Raw genomic sequence first — 20414 nt, forward strand, 5'->3', positions numbered from 1 at the left:
TAACTTATACACTTACCATCCAAGCCTGGAGTACGGAGAGTTCACAAAGTAGGTGGTCGAAGGTGTATAGACATGGTTTGAGTATTGGAAAGTAAACAGGTTTTTCACATTTACTGTTTTGGAGGCACTTGCTATCAGCTGCATTGTGCTCTGCAATGGTGACATAATAATATACATTAATGTCCATTATATAGGGTTTTTTTTTCTTCCTGGAAGGACACTAAGAGACGAGAGTATTATTATACAGCCATGTACGAATCTGGAAAATGGGCATATAATGAAGCAAGATGCATTAGTATTCTACGAGCATTCCATCCGAATTTTATCAGTGTTTGTATGCAAATACCGATGCATCCATATTTTCAGCACTCTCCATAGACTGTAATAGATGTATTCTACCTGATAAACACATGGAAATATCATGCACTGCATTTCTAACAGGCATAAAAAAACAGGTAGCCCTATTAGTTTACATTTTAAAAGAATTTCCATCTGCAAAACACGAATGAATTAATACAAATCTGCTTGCCTAAGAGAGGCCTAACAGTATTTGCTATAAATCCTGGGACAGATTGAGATAAGACGATTTCTAGGTTTTAGGACCAGAGTGAAATTGACGTTATCAGAAAGTTTCCAGAAGTATTAACTTTAAGGCTATGTGCACACAGTGCATTTTTTATGTGTGTTCGCAGCGTTTTTTTCCACACAGAAATGGGCCAAAAACTCTATGGAATCCTTATGCAAGCTAATTCAATAACAATCCTGAAGTGTTGTGCACACGATCAGTCATTTTACTTAAGTATTTGCATTGTGGGGTTTTTCTGCAGCATGTCAATTCTTTTTGCGTTTCTCAGCATTTCTGCACCCATTGACTTCAATTCAGTCAGTAAAATCTGGAGCAAAAACACAGGTATAAAAATGTTTGCGGATTTGCTGAATTTTTCTTTTGCGTTTTACCAGCTTCCTATGGTGTTTCCCACTCTTTCATCTGGTTCTTATCGACAGTAACGCTACCGCTGGTAAGATCGTTAGTCAGAGCTTTGCGGGATCATACTGTCAGATGTCAGCGTGACCAGGCAGCAGTGACTGTCACCCGCAGTAACACTACCGCCGATATTGTCGATCAGAGCGCTGCAGGATCATGACTTTTGGATATGGGATGGACTCCACTCCTTTTTTTTTTTTTTTATTCAAATAAATTTTTATTAAGAATAACAAGATAAATGACATGTTACATTCTCATTTTCAATACAAAGCTTTTTTCCCCCCCTTCAAACATTCCCCTTCAATCCCACCACCCCCCAACCCCACCCAACAAAGCAGCTCACCTTGCTTAGCACTTCCATCATTAGACCTATATACTATCTAATCCCTCGGCCAATAATATAAGCTACATTTAACATTACCATTAATTAGGAACCTTAATTAACTCTCCCTCTATAATACCCCTATCCCATAGCAATCCACGGAGACCACATTTTATTGAACATTTCGATTTTCCCTCTTTTTTTATAAAACCCCTTTTTCCAGTGTCAGGCCCTGCTTCACATACTGGAGGAACTCTCCTCTTGACGGCGGTTCTTCCCTAATCCAATTTCGAGCTATTACCTTCCTAGCCATGTATAACAATCTGGCAATAGCTATCTTCAGGTTGTTATCCACTCCAATCTCATCCACACATCCCAACAAGCACACTATAGGATCCCTTGGCACCTTACATCCATACGCACCTTCCATACGACTCAAAACTACCAACCAAAAAGCAGCCAGTCTCGGACACGTCCACATCATATGGAGTATATCAGCATCTGCAGTTTTACACCTCGGGCATTCAGAATCATCACGCAAACCAGCCTTATATAGCACCATCGGTGACTTATAAACCCTGTGTATCACATAGAGCTGTGACAGTCTATACGGTTCACTCAGTGACAATCCTGGGACCCATTCTAGCACCGACTCCCAAGTCTCATTCTCCATTGGACCCAGATCCCTCTCCCACTTAGCTCTCGCCATTATTGGAAACCCCAATAGGAAAGTGTGCAACAGATCTTTATACAAAGTAGATATGACTCCCCCAGTAGTCCCTTCATTACACACATACTCCAGTACTATATCCTTCTGAATTCCAATACCTCCGTTTCTACTCTGAGCTCCAAAATCATGCCTCATCCGCAAATACTGAAATTCCCCCACAGTCCCAAGACCAAATTCCGCCTGTAATTGGGAAAATGATTTCAATTCACCTCGCTCAATTATTTGATACACGTACTGAATCCCTTTGACCTGCCATTCTGTCAGTACCCCCAGTGCCTCAAACTCCTGTAAGTTGCTGTTATGCCATAGCGGTGAGAATCTAGTCAAATCCGTGACCCCCCGTATATGTCTCAGCCTGCCCCACAGCCTGCGTATCAACAACACAGTCGGGTATAATTTCCCCAGAGCCCCCAGGGATCCATCCTCCAAACATTGTACCACTGGCCTTCTTTTTGTCACCACTTCCATCAGCCGCTGTACCGCCCCAGATGACCCTTCATGCGCCCAGCCTTTTAAATGCTGACTCTGGGCTGCAAGAAAATATATTTCAGGGTTAGGCAATGCCAATCCCCCATCTTCAAATTCCTGAACAGAGAGTTAATCTGTCTAAATCTCCCGCGTGGTATCCAAACTGGCGCATTATGAAGAATATACAGTATTTTTGGCATCAAAATCATTTTAATAAGATTCACCCTACCTACTACAGATAAATGCAGTTTAAGCCAAGCATCCGCTTTCGCTTTAAGAACACCTAAGATTGGAGTCAGATTTCTATGTATATACTCAGTGACCGGCATAGATACCCATATTCCAAGGTACTTAAATTGGCTAGTCACCTCCAGTCGCCCATCCTCCAGTGGCTCCCCACCATCATCATCCACCTTAAACAAGACAGACTTACTCCAGTTTATCCTAAGTCCCGACACAGATCCGAAACGCTCAATAATCCCAATGGCTCCCTCCAAGGACGTACCCGGGTCAGCCAGAAATAGCAGAATGTCATCCGCATACAACGCCACCCTTTCTTCAATCATCCCATATTTAAACCCAGTCACCTCATCAGACCGTCGAAGCTTAGCAGCCAGTGGTTCCACAGCCAGAGCAAACAAAAGAGGAGAGAGCGGACACCCCTGTCTCGTCCCTCTAGCCAGTTGTATGGTCCGTGATAACTCCCCATTTACCCTAACCCTAGCCATCGGCATCGAGTACATCAGTCGAATCCAGGATATGAACTGCGGTCCAAACCCCATACTCCGGAGCACCTGCCAGAGATATCCCCACTCCACACTATCGAACGCCTTATGAGCGTCTAAAGATGCAATAACTCTCTGGCCACAGTTGTCGGATCTGAGTTGCAAATTCATATACAGCCTTCGTAAGTTGATCGCAGTGGACCGATCAGGCATAAAGCCGGACTGGTCTGAGTGCACCAGGCCGGAAATAACACTTGTCAACCTCATCGCCAACACCTTAGCCAGAAGTTTAACGTCTGTAGTAAGCAAGGAGATTGGCCGATATGAATCCGGCTGTGTCGGGTCCTTCCCCTCCTTAGGAATCACCACTATTATGGCCTCCCGCATAGATGCCGGTAGACGACCGCCACTCCTAGCCTCCTCCAGAAGTACCCTTAATTTAGGGATCAGCACTTCCCCAAAATTTTTATAAATTTCAGCAGGAAATCCATCTACGCCAGGTGCCTTCCCATTAGCCATAGACTGCAGTGCCCGACCCAATTCCTCCTCCGTAATGGGAGCTTCCAAATCTTCTCTATCTATGTCACTCAGCCTTGGGAGCTCCAATTCCTCAAGGAACGCCACCGTGTCCTCCACCGACCCATCTACCTGAGAGGAATATAGGTCCGCATAAAAATCCGCAAAAATGTCCAAAATCTCTGAAGTCTCAGAGACAGCCACACCGCTCCCCGATACCAAAGAATGAACAAAGGAAGTGTTTCTCTGGGCAGAAGCCACCATCGATAGCAAATGACCCACAGATTCGCCCTCCTGGTAAAAAGCCAGATTCATGAATTCCCTCTTCCTTTCAGCCTTACCGAGCAATACCTCCTCCAACTGACTCTGAGCTGCCTTTAGCCTCCTCCCAGCTTCCGGAGTACCCGCTATTACCATCTCATCCTCGGCTATCCTCAGCCCTTCAACCGCCAACCTCTCTGTCTCTCTTGATTTCCTCTTACACCTGCTAATATCCCTGAACAGCAGTCCCCTCAAGTACGCCTTCATGGCTTCCCACACAGTAAGAACATCTACACTTCCCTCGTTGATCTCAAAAAATTCCACCAACTCCTTCTTTATCTTTTCCAAGTCCATACTGTGTAGCCAATTAGGGTGAATCTTCCACTCCTTCCTGCTTCCGATCCGTGTCCCCACCGGCCGAAATTCCACCTCAACTGGACTATGGTCTGAAAGAGCCCTAGGCAAATATCTCACCTCCCCTACCATCGTGTCCAGTAAACAGTTACCCAGCGCCAAGTCAATCCTAGACAAAGTACCATGAGCTGGCGAGTAGCATGAGTACGTCCTTTCCCCAATATGTCTAACTCTCCATAAATCAATCATACCTACTTCCCGGACATAGGTCCCAAACGTAGTGATATGTACCCCTGTTTTATTCTGGGGATTTTTGTTTTTGTCCCAAAAGTCATCACAGATATTATTAAGGTCGCCAATAATTAGAGATGGTAATGGTCCCCAACGCTCTACCCTCTCCAGCACCTCTCTTATCTTCTTACTTGAGTATGGGGGCGGAATATACATTGCCGCTATACACATCAACACTCCATTTATTTTACATTTCACCACCACATACTGACCATCCACATCCTCTTTTACCATTACCTCCTCATACTGCACCCCTGCAGGTATTAACACAGACACACCCCTAGAGTACGTCGAGAAAGTAGAATGATACGCCCTCTGTATCCAGCGCCTATTCAATACGTTTACCCTCTCCCGCACTAAGTGTGTCTCCAGCAGACATATCATTGAGACCTTCTGTTCTCGGACATACTGCAGACTTGCCGCCCGCCGTGTTTTATCCGCCAGACCTCTCACATTCCAACTCAATATTTTAATACAACCTCCCATAATGTGGCTCATCATTTCTTAAAGTATCCAATTTCCCAAGTATGAGCTGCCCCAACCCTCCCACCCCCCCTGCCCCCTCCCAACTTGCCCCCCTAACCCCCCCAATATAACGCATTCTTCCTCTCATCAAGAGTGGGGCTCCACTGCCCACTGCGAACACTCTCCCTTACTTAACCCTCTCAATTCGCGTCCCGCTGCCATAGCAATCACAATTTCCCCCCCCCCCCCCCCAACTTTCACTTTATTGTATCTTAACATTTCAACTTATATTAACATATAGAAAAAGTACCAAACCAGTTCACAGTACCCAGCATAACCCTCCTCCCCCGTACTTAGTAGTTGGTACTGTCCCCTCCGGCCATTCCTTCAATATGGCCCAGCAAAACCCGCAACAGTTGCTCAACTCTTTAACCATTGCTAACAAGCGCAGAACTCTCCTCCATCGACAGAGAAAACAAATCCCAACTGGATCTCGCCGAAATGTCAGTCGCCCATTCCCTTAAGTTTTTTCTCATGAGTATCAAGCCACTGGGTAGCGTCCTCCGGTGTCAAGAAAAAGTGGGTCTTATTAAAAGCCACCAGTCTCAGCTTGGCGGGAAACATCACTGAGTACTGCACTCCCAGCTCCCTCAGTCGCCGCTTGACTCCAGTAAACTTCATCCGCTGCTTCTGAACCGCAGCGGAATAATCCGGATAAATGGCGATTTTTTGACCTCCAGCCGTCAGATCCTCCATCTCTCTAGCCTTTCTAAGGATAATGTCTCTGTCTCTGTAATTGAGTATTTTAGCAAGCATGGTACGGGGATTCGCTCCTGGGGCAGGGGGCTGCGGCGGGACCCTATGAGCACGTTCAACAGCAAAGACTTTTGTCAACACTGTGTTCCCAATCTTCTCCAACAGCCAGTTCTCCACAAACTCAGTGGGATTTCTCCCCTCAGTCTTTTCAGGCAGCCCCACTATACGTATATTATTTCTTCTGGATCTATTTTCCAGATCCTCATTTTTAGCAGCGAGCTCGGCTATTGCTTGGGCGAACTTCTTTTCAGCTTTTTGTAGCTTAACTATGTGATCTTCTGCCGTGCTCACCCTCTCCCCCACCACTCCTATATGTTTGTCCATTTTCTGCAGAGCCGCATTAATCTGTGCCGTGTCCCCTTTAACTTCCTGCATCTGCTGGGCCAAGGAGTTCAGGGATTGCTGACATGAAGAGATCAGTGTGATAACATCTCTAAGAGTCGGCTCCTCTCCCTGTGATATGGCTTCAGGTCCCCCACTAGCCCCAGCCATGCTGCCTCTCTCCTTCCCCCTCTGTACCTCATGCTGCTCAGCCTTGCTTGCTTCCTCCTCCTCCTGGTCAGCTCCAGATCCTGGTTCTGCCTCCTCAGCAGCCTCCACTCTGGCATACTGCTGCAGCTTTGCGGCCACCTCCATGCGCCGCTGACATGCGGCGTTCTCCTTCTCGGCGTCCTCCCTAGCATCGGCACCATCTTGGCCGGCTCCTGCATCGCTGGTGCCAGCGTCTTTCTGCCGCCTCCTGGTCATCGCTGCCGACTCCGGACCCGCCGCTCCGCACCGCTGCACTCTCCGGACCTTCAGCCAGCCGGATTTAGGTGAGTTTACCCGAAAATCGGGGTTAAAGCAGGATTTTTGTCCTTCTGGCAGCAGGAGCACTCTTCCCTGCTTCCACTCACATGGCCAGCTAGGACACGCCCATGGACCCCACTCCTTCTTAAAACCACCATAACTACTGTAAACCTAGGTACTAAAATAAATACACAAAACACATTATTTTGGTTGTCAAAATGGCCACAGCTTTTATTCAAATCACAGGATTAAATAATCACATATGAACCTAAAAAAAAACAACACCAGACCCAAACGTAGAGCCTAAATCCACAGAATGATGGAAGAACAGGTCGTAGACCTAAGGTCTGTGCTAGAAAGTAGAGGTACTCAAAAGAATAAATTGCTAATATAAATTTATTAAAATATCAAATATACAACAGGTAATAATGGAAAATAACATATAAAAGACAAAAACGGGTATAGGAGAGGAGCAGCTAAAAAGTGGCATGTGAAAGATGGCAAACACACGCTACAAAAGACAGCATGCAAGAAATAGAGCAACCTACTCTGACTGCAGACCCATGGATGAAAAACGGCTAATCAAGGGTAATGCTGCAAGGTGTGCGCAGGATCTCAAAAGTGAGCATACCCCTATAAAAGACCCCTGAGTGTGATAGTCAACAGGGGATGTGTATCAAGGTAGAGGCAACATAATTATCAATACAGTGGATACACTGAAAATGAAGGGCTATTACCTTGAGACATGGTAGCAGTGAATGGCAGGGTGCCGCAGGCAGAGAGGAGAACCTCGATGCGCGTTTCACCTGAATGGCTTCGTCAGGAGGCGTGGCTATTAAAAGGAAGGACTGGGGTATAAATAGTAGGCTGGGAAAGCTAGCGGTCCAATCGGCGCACGAACCAGGATGATGTAAGTATCCAAAGACAGCCGGGCAGACCACGCGCCACAGGACATGGGCGGGAGGACAAACGTCATCTCCACCCATCCCCATGGTAACGCGGCCAGCCCAAGACGCCGTCCGGGACATCACAGCGCATACCTGAAGTGCGCACGGACCGGGAGCAGCGAAAAAGGGGGGAGGAGTTAGGTACCGGGTAAGTGTATAGTGCGGAGGTGCCAGGAAAGGGTAGTGATCCGCCAGTAGACCTAAATAATATATAGTCCCGCATAGCAGTCGGTCAAATATAACTATATGTGGGCGGGAACAGATGAACAGTTCCACCTAGTTCCACCTAGTATGAATACTAAATAACAGCGCTGCAAGGGGATAGGTTAATGCATGCGTAGTGCGCCAAATGAAATAAAACAGGTAAGATATTTGGCACATAGATGTAGATGAACGCATGAGGGTCTCATAAAAGCATGAAAAGTAACATATAAATCAAACTGCCATCACTGTAAATAGATCCTGTAATAAATTATTTGTGGAAAAAAGGAGAGATTCCGGAAGACACAGTAAATTCAACAGGCAAATAAACATATTGTTGTTTAAAATTGTTTCTGCCGTGATGTCATCCGAAGTCCCTCATGACAGCATCCAGATTAATAGGGCAGGATGAATATAGGTGCTCTTTGAATAGTCCCAGTTTATGAATCCCCATGCTTAAAGATAAGGCATGGAACCGAGAGGAATTAAACCGTAACAACATCCTCCGTAGACGCTTCCCAATGATGAACGGAATGAAAGGCAGGTGAAATAATATCTAAATCAAAAAATAAGATGACAAGACAAATAAATATCAAATATCGATTGCTATGCGGGACTATATATTATTTAGGTCTACTGGCGGATCACTACCCTTCCCTGGCACCTCCGCACTATACACTTACCCGGTACCTAACTCCTCCCCCCTTTTTCGCTGCTCCCGGTCCGTGCGCACTTCAGGTATGCGCTGTGATGTCCCGGACGGCGTCTCGGGCTGGCCGCGTTACCATGGGGATGGGACGAGATGACGTTTGTCCTCCCGCCCATGTCCTGTGGCTCGTGGTCTGCCCGGCTGTCTTTGGATACTTACATTATCCTGGTTCGTGCGCCGATTGGACCGCTAGCTTTCCCAGCCTACTATTTATACCCCAGTCCTTCCTTTTAATAGCCACGCCTCCTGACGAAGAAATTCAGGTGAAACGCGTGTCGAGGTTCTCCTCTCTGCCTGCGGCACCCTGCCATTCACTGCTACCATGTCTCAAGGTAATAGCCCTTCATTTTCAGTGTATCCACTGTATTGATAATTACGTTGCCTCTACCTTGATACACATCCCCTGTTGACTATCACACTCAGGGGTCTATTATAGGGGTATGCTTACTTTTGAGATCCTGCGCACACCTTGCAGCATTACCCTTGATTAGCTGTTTTTCATCCATGGGTTTGCAGTCAGAGTAGGTTGCTCTATTTCTTGCATGCTGTCTTTTGTAGCGTGTGTTTGCCATCTTTCACATGCCACTTTTTAGCTGCTCCTCTCCTATACCCGTTTTTGTCTTTTTATATGTTATTTTCCATTATTACCTGTTGTATATTTGATACTTTAATAAATTTATATTAGCAATTTATTCTTTTGAGTACCTCTACTTTCTAGCACAGACCTTAGGTCTACGACCTGTTCTTCCATCATTCTGTGGATTTAGGCTCTACGTTTGGGTCTGGTGTTGTTTTTTTTTAGGTTCATATGTTCAGGCCTAGAGGTACGCCCCCTGTTGGCCGAGAGGGCATTTTCGTTTAGGTTTTTTTTAATCACAGTAGGAGTCAGGTGGAGTGCTAGTACATTGGGATTCACAAGTACTGCGATATCCCCAGCTGTCTGACATACAGCACCAGGAAGGACAGACAGCCATAAAGGGGCGGCACGCACTGGCTTGCCATTCAAGCAGAGCCAGTAAACTTTCAGGGCACCAATGACCCTATTATCCTCACTCCTGTGCTTAACCACTGTGCCCGCCCCTGATTGATGTTACCATTTCAACGTCCTTGAGGCTGGCCACCAAAGCCAAGCCTGCTCACCACCATGAGGTTTTACATCCTCTATTAATTAAAATGAGTCCACCTTAACTTGTCCGCAACTTCCACCTGACTCCTAAACCGCAAAGCCGCGACGGGTTATAAATTCCAAGTCTCATTTGACACCTTTTTTTTTTTTTTTTAACCCCTTCCCGACCCATGACGCCACGTAGGCGTCATGAAAGTCGGTGCCATTCCGACCCATGACGCCTATGCGGCGTCATGGAAAGATCGCGTCCCTGCAGGCCGGGTGAAAGGGTTAACTCCCATTTCACCCGATCTGCAGGGACAGGGGGAGTGGTAGTTTAGCCCAGGGGGGGTGGCTTCACCCCCTCGTGGCTACGATCGCTCTGATTGGCTGTTGAAAGTGAAACTGCCAATCAGAGCGATTTGTAATATTTCACCCATTATAACGGGTGAAATATTACAATCCAGCCATGGCCGATGCTGAAATATCATCGGCCATGGCTGGAAATACTAGTGTGCCCCCACCCCACCCCTCCGATCGCCCCCCCACCCCCCCGATCTGGCCGGTACACTGCTCCGGCTCCCCTCCGTCCAGTGCTCCGCTCCCCCCCGTGCTCGTGTCCGCTCCCCCCGTGCTCCAATCACCCCCCCGTGCTCCAATCACCCCCCCTGCACTCCGATCCACCCCCCCCGTGCTCCGTTCCACCCCCCCGTGCTCCGTTCCAGCCCCCCCGTGCTCCGTTCCACGCCCCCCGCGCTCCGTTCCACCCCTCCCGCGCTCCGATTACCCCCCCGTGCTCCGATTCCCCCCCCCCGTAGTCCCCCCCACCCTATCATACTTACCGATCCAGCCGTGGTCCCGTCCGTCTTCTCCCGGGCGCCGCCATCTTCCAAAATGGCGGGCGCATGCGCAGTGCGCCCGCCGAATCTGCCGGCCGGCAGATTCGTTCCAAAGTGCATTTTGATCACTGAGATATAATCTATCTCAGTGATCAAAATAAAAAAAATAATAAATGACCCCCCCCCCCCCTTTGTCACCCCCATAGGTAGGGACAATAAAAAAATAAAGAAATTTTTTTTTTCCACTAATGTTAGAATAGGGTTAGGGTTAGGGGTAGGGTTAGGGGTAGGGGTAGGGTTAGGGTTAGGGGTAGGGTTAGGGTTAGGGGTAGGGTTAGGGGTAGGGTTAGGGTTAGGGGTAGGGGTAGGGTTAGGGGTAGGGTTAGGGCTAGGGTTAGGGTTAGGAATGTGCACACGTATTCTGGTCCTCTGCGGATTTTTCCGCTGCAGATTTGATAAATCCGCAGTGCTAAACCGCTGCGGATTTATGGCGGATTTACCGCGTTTTTTTCTGCGCATTTCACTGCGGTTTTACAATTGCGATTTTCTATTGGAGCAGTTGTAAAACCGCTGCGGAATCCGCACAAAGAAGTGACATGCTGCGGAATGTAAACCGCTGCGTTTCCGTGCAGTTTTTCCGCAGCATGTGTACAGCGATTTTTGTTTCCCATAGGTTTACATTGAACTGTACACTCATGGGAAACTGCTGCGGATCCGCAGCGTTTTCCGCAGCGTGTGCACATACCTTTAGAATTAGGCTATGTGCACACGGTGCGGATTTGGCTGCGGATTCGCAGCAGTGTTCCATCAGGTTTACAGTACCATGTAAACATATGAAAAACCAAATCCGCTGTGCCCATGGTGCGGAAAATACCGCGCGGGAACGCTGCGTTGTATTTTCCGCAGCATGTCAATTCTTTGTGCGGATTCCGCAGCGTTTTACACCTGTTCCTCAATAGGAATCCGCAGGTGAAATCCGCACAAAAAACACTGGAAATCCGCGGAAAATCCGCAGGTAAAACACAGTGTCTTTTACCCGCAGATTTTTCAAAAATGGTGCGGAAATATCTCACACGAATCCGCAACGTGGGCACATAGCCTTAGGGTTAGGGTTGGAATTAGGGTTGTGGTTAGGGTTAGGGGTGTGTTGGGGTTAGTGTTGTGGTTAGGGGTGTGTTGGGGTTAGGGTTGTGATTAGGATTATGGCTACAGTTGGGATTAGGGTTAGGGGTGTGTTGGGGTTAGTGTTGGAGTTAGAATTGAGGGGTTACCACTGTTTAGGCACATCAGGGGTCTCCAAACGCAACATGGCGCCACCATTGATTCCAGCCAATCTCGTATTCAAAAAGTCAAATGGTGCTCCCTCACTTCCGAGCCCTGACGTGTGCCCAAACAGTGGTTTACCCCCACATATGGGGTACCAGCATACTCAGGACAAACTGCGCAACAATTACTGGGGTCCAATTTCTCCTGTTACCCTTGTGAATCTAAAAAAATGCTTGCTAAAACATAATTTTTGAGGAAAGAAAAATGATTTTTTATTTTCACGGCTCTGCGTTGTAAACGTCTGTGAAGCACTTGGGGGTTCAAAGTGCTCACCACATATCTAGATAAGTTCCTTGGGGGGTCTAGTTTCTAAAATGGGGTCACTTGTGGGGGTTTCTACTGTTTAGGCACACCAGGGGCTCTGCAAACGCAATGTGACACCCGCAGACCATTCCATCAAAGTCTGCATTTCAAAAGTCACTACTTCCCTTCTGAACCCCGACGTGTGCCCAAACAGTGGTTTACCCCCACATATGGGGTATCAGCGTACTCAGGAGAAACTGGACAACAACTTTTGGGGTCCAATTTCTCCTGTAACCCTTGGGAAAATAAAAAATTCTGGGCTAAATAATTATTTTTGAGGAAAGAAAACGTATTTATTATTTTCACGGCTCTGCATTATAAACTTCTATGAAGCACTTGGGGGTTCAAAGTGCTCACCACACATCTAGATAAGTTCCTTTCAGGGTCTAGTTTCCAAAATGGGGTCACTTGTGGGGGGTTTCTACTGTTTAGGCACATCAGGGGCTCTGCAAACGCAACGTGACGCCCGCAGAGCATTCCATCAAAGTCTGCATTTCAAAACGTCACTACTTCAATTCCAAGCCCCGGCATGTGCCCAAACAGTAGTTTACCCCCACATATGGGGTATCACCGTACTCAGGAGAAACTGGACAACAAATATTGGGGTCCAATTTCTCCTGTTACCCTTGGGAAAATTAAAAAATTCTGGGCTAAATAATTATTTTTGAGGAAAGAAAACGTATTTATTATTTTCACGGCTCTGCATTATAAACTTCTATGAAGCACTTGGGGGTTCAAAGTGCTCACCACACATCTAGATAAGTTCCTTTGGGGGTCTAGTTTCCAAAATGGGGTCACTTGTGGGGGGTTTCTACTGTTAAGCCACATCAGGGGCTCTGCAAACGCAACGTGACGCCCACAGAGCATTCCATCAAAGTCTGCATTTCAAAACGTCACTACTTCACTTCCGAGCCCCGGCATGTGCCCAAACAGTGATTTACCCCCACATATGGGGTATCAGCGTACTCAGGAGAAACTGGACAACAACTTTTGGGGTCAAATTTCTCCTGTTACCCTTGGGAAAATAAAAAATTGCAGGCTAAAAGATCATTTTTGAGAAAATAATTTTTTTTTTTATTTTCATGGCTCTGCGTTATAAACTTCTGTGAAGCACTTGGGGGTTCAAAGTCCTCACCACACATCTAGATTAGTTCCTTTGGGGGTCTAGTTTCTAAAATGGTGTCATTTCTGGGGGATCTCCAATGTTTAGGCACACAGGGGCTCTCCAAACGTGACATGGTGTCCGCTAATGATTGGAGCTAATTTTCCATTTAAAAAGCCAAATGGCGTGCCATCCCTTCCGAGCCCTGCCGTGCGCCCAAACAGTGGTTTACCCCCACATATGGGGTATCAGCGTACTCAGGACAAACTGGACAACAATATTTGGGGTCCAATTTCTCCTATTATCCTTGGCAAAATAGGAAATTCCAGGCTAAAAAATCATTTTTGAGGAAAGAAAAATTATTTTTTATTTTCATGGCTCTGCGTTATAAACTTCTGTGAAGCACCTGGGGGTTTAAAGTGCTCAATATGCATCTAGATAAGTTCCTTGGGGGGTCTAGTTTCCAAAATGGGGTCACTTGTGGGGGAGCTCCAATGTTTAGGCACACAGGGGCTCTCCAAACGCGACATGGTGTCCGCTAACAATTGGAGCTAATTTTCCATTCAAAAAGTCAAATGGCGCGCCTTCTCTTCCGAGCCCTGCCGAGTGCCCAAACAGTGGTTTACCCCCACATATGAGGTATCGGCGTACTCGGGAGAAATTGCCCAACAAATTTTATGATCCATTTTATCCTACTGCCCATGTGAAAATGAAAAAATTGAGGCGAAAAGAATTTTTTTGTGAAAAAAAATTACTTTTTCATTTTTACAGATCAATTTGTGAAGCACCTGAGGGTTTAAATTGCTCACTAGGCATCTAAATTAGTTCCTTGGGGGGTCTAGTTTCCAAAATGGGGTCACTTGTGGGGGAGCGCCAATGTTTAGGCACACAGGAGCTATCCAAACGCGACATGGTGTCCGCTAACGATGGAAATAATTTTTCATTCAAAAAGTCAAATGGCGCTCCTTCCCTTCCGAGCCTTACCATGTGCCCAAACAGTGGTTTACCTCCACATGTGAGGTATTGGTGTACTCAGGAGAAATTGCCCAACACATTTTAGGATCCATTTTATCCTGTTGCCCATGTGAAAATGAAAAAATTGAGGCTAAAAGAATTTTTTTGTGAAAAAAAAGTACTTTTTCATTTTTACGGATCAATTTGTGAAGCACCTGGGGGTTCAAAGTGCTCACTATGCATCTAGATAAGTTCCTTGGGGCGTCTAGTTTCCAAAATGGGGTCACTTGTGGGGGAGCTCCAATTTTTAGGCACACGGGGGCTCTCCAAACGTGACATGGTGTCCGCTAAAGAGTGGAGCCAATTTTTGATTCAAAAAGTCAAATGGCGCTCCTTCCCTTCCAAGCCCTGCCGTTCGCCAAAACAGTGGTTTACCCCCACATATGAGGTATCAGCGTACTCAGGACAAATTGGACAACAACGTTTGTGGTTCAGTTTCTCCTTTTACCATTGGGAAAATAAAAAAATTGTTGCTAAAAGATAATTTTTGTGACTAAAAAGTTAAATGTTCATTTTTTCCTTCCATGTTGCTTCTGCTGCTGTGAAGCACCTGAAGGGTTAATAAACTTCTTGAATGTGGTTTTGAGTACCTTGAGGGGTGCAGTTTTTAGAATGGTGTCACTTTTGGGTATTTTCAGCCATATAGACCCCTCAAACTGACTTCAAATGTGAGGTGGTCCCTAAAAAAAATGGTTTTGTAAATTTCGTTGTAAAAATGACAAATCGCTGGTCGAATTTTAACCCTTATAACTTCCTAACAAAAAAAAATTTTGTTTCCAAAATTGTGCTGATGTAAAGTAAACATGTGGGAAATGTTATTTATTAACTATTTTGTGTCACATATCTCTCTGGTTTAACAGAATAAAAATTCAAAATGTGAAAATTGCGAAATTTTCAAAATTTTCGCCAAATTTCCGTGTTTATCACAAATAAATGCAGAATTTATTGACCTAAATTTACCACTAACATGAAGCCCAATATGTCACGAAAAAACAATCTCAGAACCGCTAGGATCCGTTGAAGCGTTCCTGAGTTATTACCTCATAAAGGGACACTGGTCAGAATTGCAAAAAACGGCAAGGTCTTTAAGGTCAAAATAGGCTGGGTCTTGAAGGGGTTAAATAATTAAATCATTTTTGTAAATTTAAAAACTAGGAGTCCCTGCAAAAGCATTAATGGGACTAAACTTGGCAAACCCCCGACTCACAAAGAGTCATCCTACAGCGCTCAGGAGAGGAAAAACCTCCTGTGGAGGAAACCTCCAGGGAATCATGGCTGAAGGATTGCCCTTCCCTTGGGCTTAGAAGGTTACCGCAAATAATAACTCTTTATAGCCAATATACAATTGAACCTGGTACAAGATATACTATGACAAATTCAAAAATACAATAAAGCATTTATCATTATACAAGCAATAATTAAAAAGTTTAAGGACAGAGATTATAAACAGGGCGGGAGGGCGGGTAATGTTTCCTCCCGTCCATCTTGTGAAAGAAAGAGGGAGAGCCAGAGTTGCCTCCCCTATATAAGCCCCACCCTCCTCACAGTAGTACACCAGACACAAACATCTAAACTCCTTCCTCTTAAAGCAAAAACGCTCTTGTTTAAAATCAACACCGCAATACAAACAAAAGCTGCAGGAGTTCTCAGTCCACCCATCCCCAAGTCATGTCCACCTCCGTCTAGTCTCTGGTGGTTTCTTGCTGTCAGAGGTCAGCGTGACCCCGCAGCTGTGACTGCAACCCACAGGCGTGGGCCGATGAGACTACAGCTCCCATTGGGCTTTGTCTGCTGTCACCAATAACAGTGACAGCAAGTGCTGGTGCTGGGAGACGTAGTCTCATCTGCCGGTACCTGTGCTCACAGTTAAAAAAAAAAAAAAAAAAAAAGTTAAATTACATACATATTCAAATAAAAAAAAAACAAAAACATTATACTCACCTTAACGCCCATTCCCCGATGCCCTCGTCTCCTAGAAATAATGTAAAATAATAAACCAACATATACCCACTTGTCCGCCATAATCCAGGTAATCGTGAGTCTCCCACGGCAATCTCACTTGTAGAACAGTCACATCAGGAGATGTATCCAGAGAGACATGATGCGCACACTTGTTGTCCGCAATCACTTCTCTTTTTCTCTGAAAACTTTTTGGTGGTGCTTGTACACGTGAATAAAAGCAACAACATTTTCTACATAAACACAAAGACTTGAGTGCGGCTGTTTTTCTCCTATACATCAGGAGATGTGACTGCTCTACCCGGCTGCCGACGATACACTGACAGTAGGTATTCGCTCCTACAGTGTATCACTGAGTTGCCGCGAGAGTTCACTAGAGTTCATCAGCTCTGATTCTCTCACAGCACCACTGCGTGAGAACTTTCCCACTCAGCAGTGGTGCCGTAAGGGAGAACACCAGAGCTGATCAGCTGATGAACTCTGGTGAACTCTCTCACGGCAGCTCAGTGATACACTGAGGGAGCGATTACCTCCTGTCAGTGTATTGCCGGCTGTCTTTGAGAGCAGTCGCATCACTGATGTGACTGCTCTCAAAGTGATCAGGATTGTCGTGGGACATTATGGATTATCTTCTCGGCGGGCAGGTGAAGAATATTGTGGTTTATTACTTTATTATTGTTGCAGGAGACGTTGGATTCAGTGGATTAGGTGTTCAGTGAGTATGGTTTAATTAAGATTATTAAAGGAGTCTGTGTCATTATTTAAAATAAAGGACTTTATTCTGGGTGTCTGTGTTTTTATACAATATCACTATGGGGTTACTAATGGATAGGTGTCTTATAGAAGCCTCTCCATTGCTAACCTGTGGGTTTGATGTCACCTGACAATACAAAGGTGACATCAATCCCACAAATATTACCCCACTTGCCACCGCTACGGAAGATGCGCCTTTTCTGGGGCGGCTGAGAGTTGATTTTTTTAGTCTGGGAGGGGCCAATATCCATGGCCCCTTCCTAGACTATTAATATCAGCCTTCAGCTGTATGCCTAGCCTTTGCTGGATAGATTTTATAGGGGGACCCTATGTCAATTTTTTGGGAGGTCCCCCTGTAAACTACCCAGTAAAGTCTAAGCAAACAGCTTTTTTAAATGGTCATCTAATACGCAGGCACTAGATTTTCTGTCCAGGGTCTAATCTAAATTAAGACAAATTGAGCTTGCACTCGTAGAGAGGGAGGCACTAAGGATGAAAATAACCTCAGGAGGCAGTTTTGTTAAGTTACAAACCACTTAATTCCTCATTATTATATTGCAAAATTGTGGATTTTTCTTCATCAGGCAGCGGGATGTGGATATAAAGGTACCACTTGATCTTGTTAACAAATTACACAAAACACATTTTGGGTTGTTTAGCTCTGAGATGATTACTTAAACTGGACACAAATGTACCCTCTCAGTGGGAAGAATAAGGTCTGTATCCCTATACAGACCTTATACTTCTCACTGAGATGTTACATTTTAGTCTCTAAATGTAAATTCATATGTTTCTATTCAGTGACCATAAACATATTTCTTTTAGAAACTTTGTTATTTCATCATGTGACTGCTGGATGTATGGATGGAGCATGCACAGCTGAGTCCTAGGACACCCAATGAGCTCCACAATGCAGCCAGGAGGGGCTGCATTTCCACTGTAACTGGGACTAATATACCAGCCCCAGCTACAGTGGATATCAGGTAAAAAAGGATTTAATGTGCAAATTCCCCAAAGCTATTTTATGTAGGGGGGCATGATATGTGAAAGTCAAAGCCTATCTAACAGACAGAGCACTCTCCTATTAGTTTGCAACTATTCAGTGGGATGTCCAGCTCAGATTATTATCAAAGCTAGCTGGAGTCCTCTAATGGCATATCTAGAAATGAGGTTTCTATACGTAAATGCCTTATCATAGCAGCGCCATAATTGGAGGTATGATATAATTAGGTATACTATACTGGGGAAAACTTGGTTAGTCTGTACAATGGGAAATAGAGCAAAATACGTCCATACCTCTGCCCATTCATTTAATTGGTAATAGACTCCAGATTCTGAGACTGTTATATCAGTCCCCACTGACTTCATAGATGATGAATTAAAGTCTCTGAAGGATTCATTGTTCTGTAGTCGCATCTGTCTTGGACTATAGAATAGTAATCTTAGTGTTACAACAAGAATAAAAATATATTGATCAACAGGTGTCAAACTTAGTTTACTGAAACTACCAGGGGCAATTCACAAAGCATTTGGAGTGTATGTTTGGCACAAGCTCCAGGAAATGCAGAATCTCGACAGATACACCAAGAATATCTATAAGGCCATACTGGCAAAAAATATCTGAAAAGTTTGTTTTGGCATGTATTGTGAAAATATATCTTTTACTTCGAACATAAAGATATTTCATGGGGGAAAAAACTGTTCTTTTATAGGCAACATATGCCACTATATATGAGAGAAAAGGAGCACAAATCTTACCAGAAAGAGTCCCTAAGCATCAGAAATAGTGAACCAAAATTATACTTTATTTAGATCAGGTGATAACCAATAGGATAACAAAACAATGTATTAAATATATATATATATATATATATAGTAAAAACAAGAGACCCACACCCAGAAAAGTATTGACTAATGTCCAGAGGAAGGGATTTAAGTTAAAATTCAGTACAGAACTAACCGTATGAAGTCCATAAGAATTTGCACATTAAGATAGTATCTTTATTTACATATTGTTCATATGAAATATCAACCAAAAAAATAAGTGACAAAACCAATAAGTAAAGTGCTAGTGCAAAAAAATATTCAGTCTGGAACACCAAGCGAAATTTCACTGAGACCTGCTTGTAGGATTGCTGGAGAGGCAAATCAGAACACCCACTTGACTGCAAAAGACCTTCAGAAAGATTTAGCAGACTCTGGAGTTGTGGTACTTTGTTCTACTGTTCAGAGACACCTACACAACTACAGTGTTGCCTTCATATAAGAGTCATCAGAAGAAAACATCTCCTGAATCCTCATCATAAAATTCAGTGTTAGAAGTATGCAAAAGAACACCTAAACAAGCCTGATGCATTTTAGAAACAAGTCCTGTAGATCGATAAGGTTAAAATAGAACTATTTGGCCACAATGATCAAAAGGTATGTGTGGGGAAAAAAGGGCACAGAATTTTATGAAAAGAACATCTCTCCATCCATTAAGCATGGGGGTGGATCACTCATTCCTTTGTGGTTGCGTTACAGCCAATGACACGGGGAACATTTTATGGGAAGAGTGAAGAGTAGATTCAATTAAATTTCAACAATTTCTTGATGCAAAAACAACATATGTAAAAAAAAGCTGAAGTTGAAAAGAGGATGGCTTCTACAAATGGATAATTATCCTAAACACATGTCAAACTGCACAATAGACTACCTTAAAAGGCGCTTAAGGTTTTCCAATAGCCCTCACAGTCTTCTGATCTGAACATCATTGAAAATCTGTGACCAGACTTCAAAGTAGCACTGCATGCAAGACGACCCAGGAATCTCATAGAACTGGAAGAATTTTTCAAGGAAGAATGGATGAAAATCCCTCAAGCAAGAAATGAAAGAGTCTTGGCTGGCTTCAAAAAGTGTGTACAAGCTTTGATACTGTCAAAAGGGGGTTCTACTAGGTACTAACCATGCAGGGTACTCAAACTTTTGCATCAGCTCATTTTCCTTTTTGTAATTTTGAAAATGTAAAAGCTGAAAAATATATATTTATTTTTGCCTCAAAGTGTTTACAAGCTGTGATACTTTCAAGGTACTAAAAAGGAGAATGTCCAGCTTCTTAGGTAAAAAAAATGTTGTTTATATCCAAAAATTTTAAAACATAATTGCAACAAATTCATGATGATCTGAAAGCTACGCGTTTCAAACACAGAGATGTGTTCTTTTTCAAAGCTTTGAAAAAGAACACGTTTGTGTTTGAAACACATAGCTTTCAGATCACCATAGATTTCTTGAAATTATGTTTTAAAATTTTTGGAAATAAACACCATTTTTTTCACCTGAGAAGCTGGATGGATATTTTCCCTTTTTTGTTACTTTCATATGAGGCCACATGATCCTGTGGTTCTGTCTGCCACTATCATCCAGGTGAGCTGGTTGTCTCTTTTTTTTTTTCTATG

General features: G+C 44.4%; 1 protein-coding gene across 2 annotated transcripts in view; it reads right to left on the bottom strand.

The window, feature by feature from the left end:
• Positions 1–20414, bottom strand: part of GPLD1 (glycosylphosphatidylinositol specific phospholipase D1) — a 128084-nt gene that overhangs the window by 39612 nt on the left and 68058 nt on the right. For both annotated transcript variants that reach the window (XM_069730873.1, XM_069730872.1), the window contains 2 exons: positions 18277–18406; positions 17–150 (listed from right to left, as the gene is read on the bottom strand). In XM_069730873.1, the coding sequence (XP_069586974.1) occupies positions 17–150; positions 18277–18406 (264 nt within the window). The remainder of the gene's footprint in view (positions 1–16; positions 151–18276; positions 18407–20414) is intronic.

Source organism: Ranitomeya imitator, chromosome 6 (assembly GCF_032444005.1).
Source record: "Ranitomeya imitator isolate aRanImi1 chromosome 6, aRanImi1.pri, whole genome shotgun sequence".
NCBI lineage: Eukaryota > Metazoa > Chordata > Amphibia > Anura > Dendrobatidae > Ranitomeya > Ranitomeya imitator.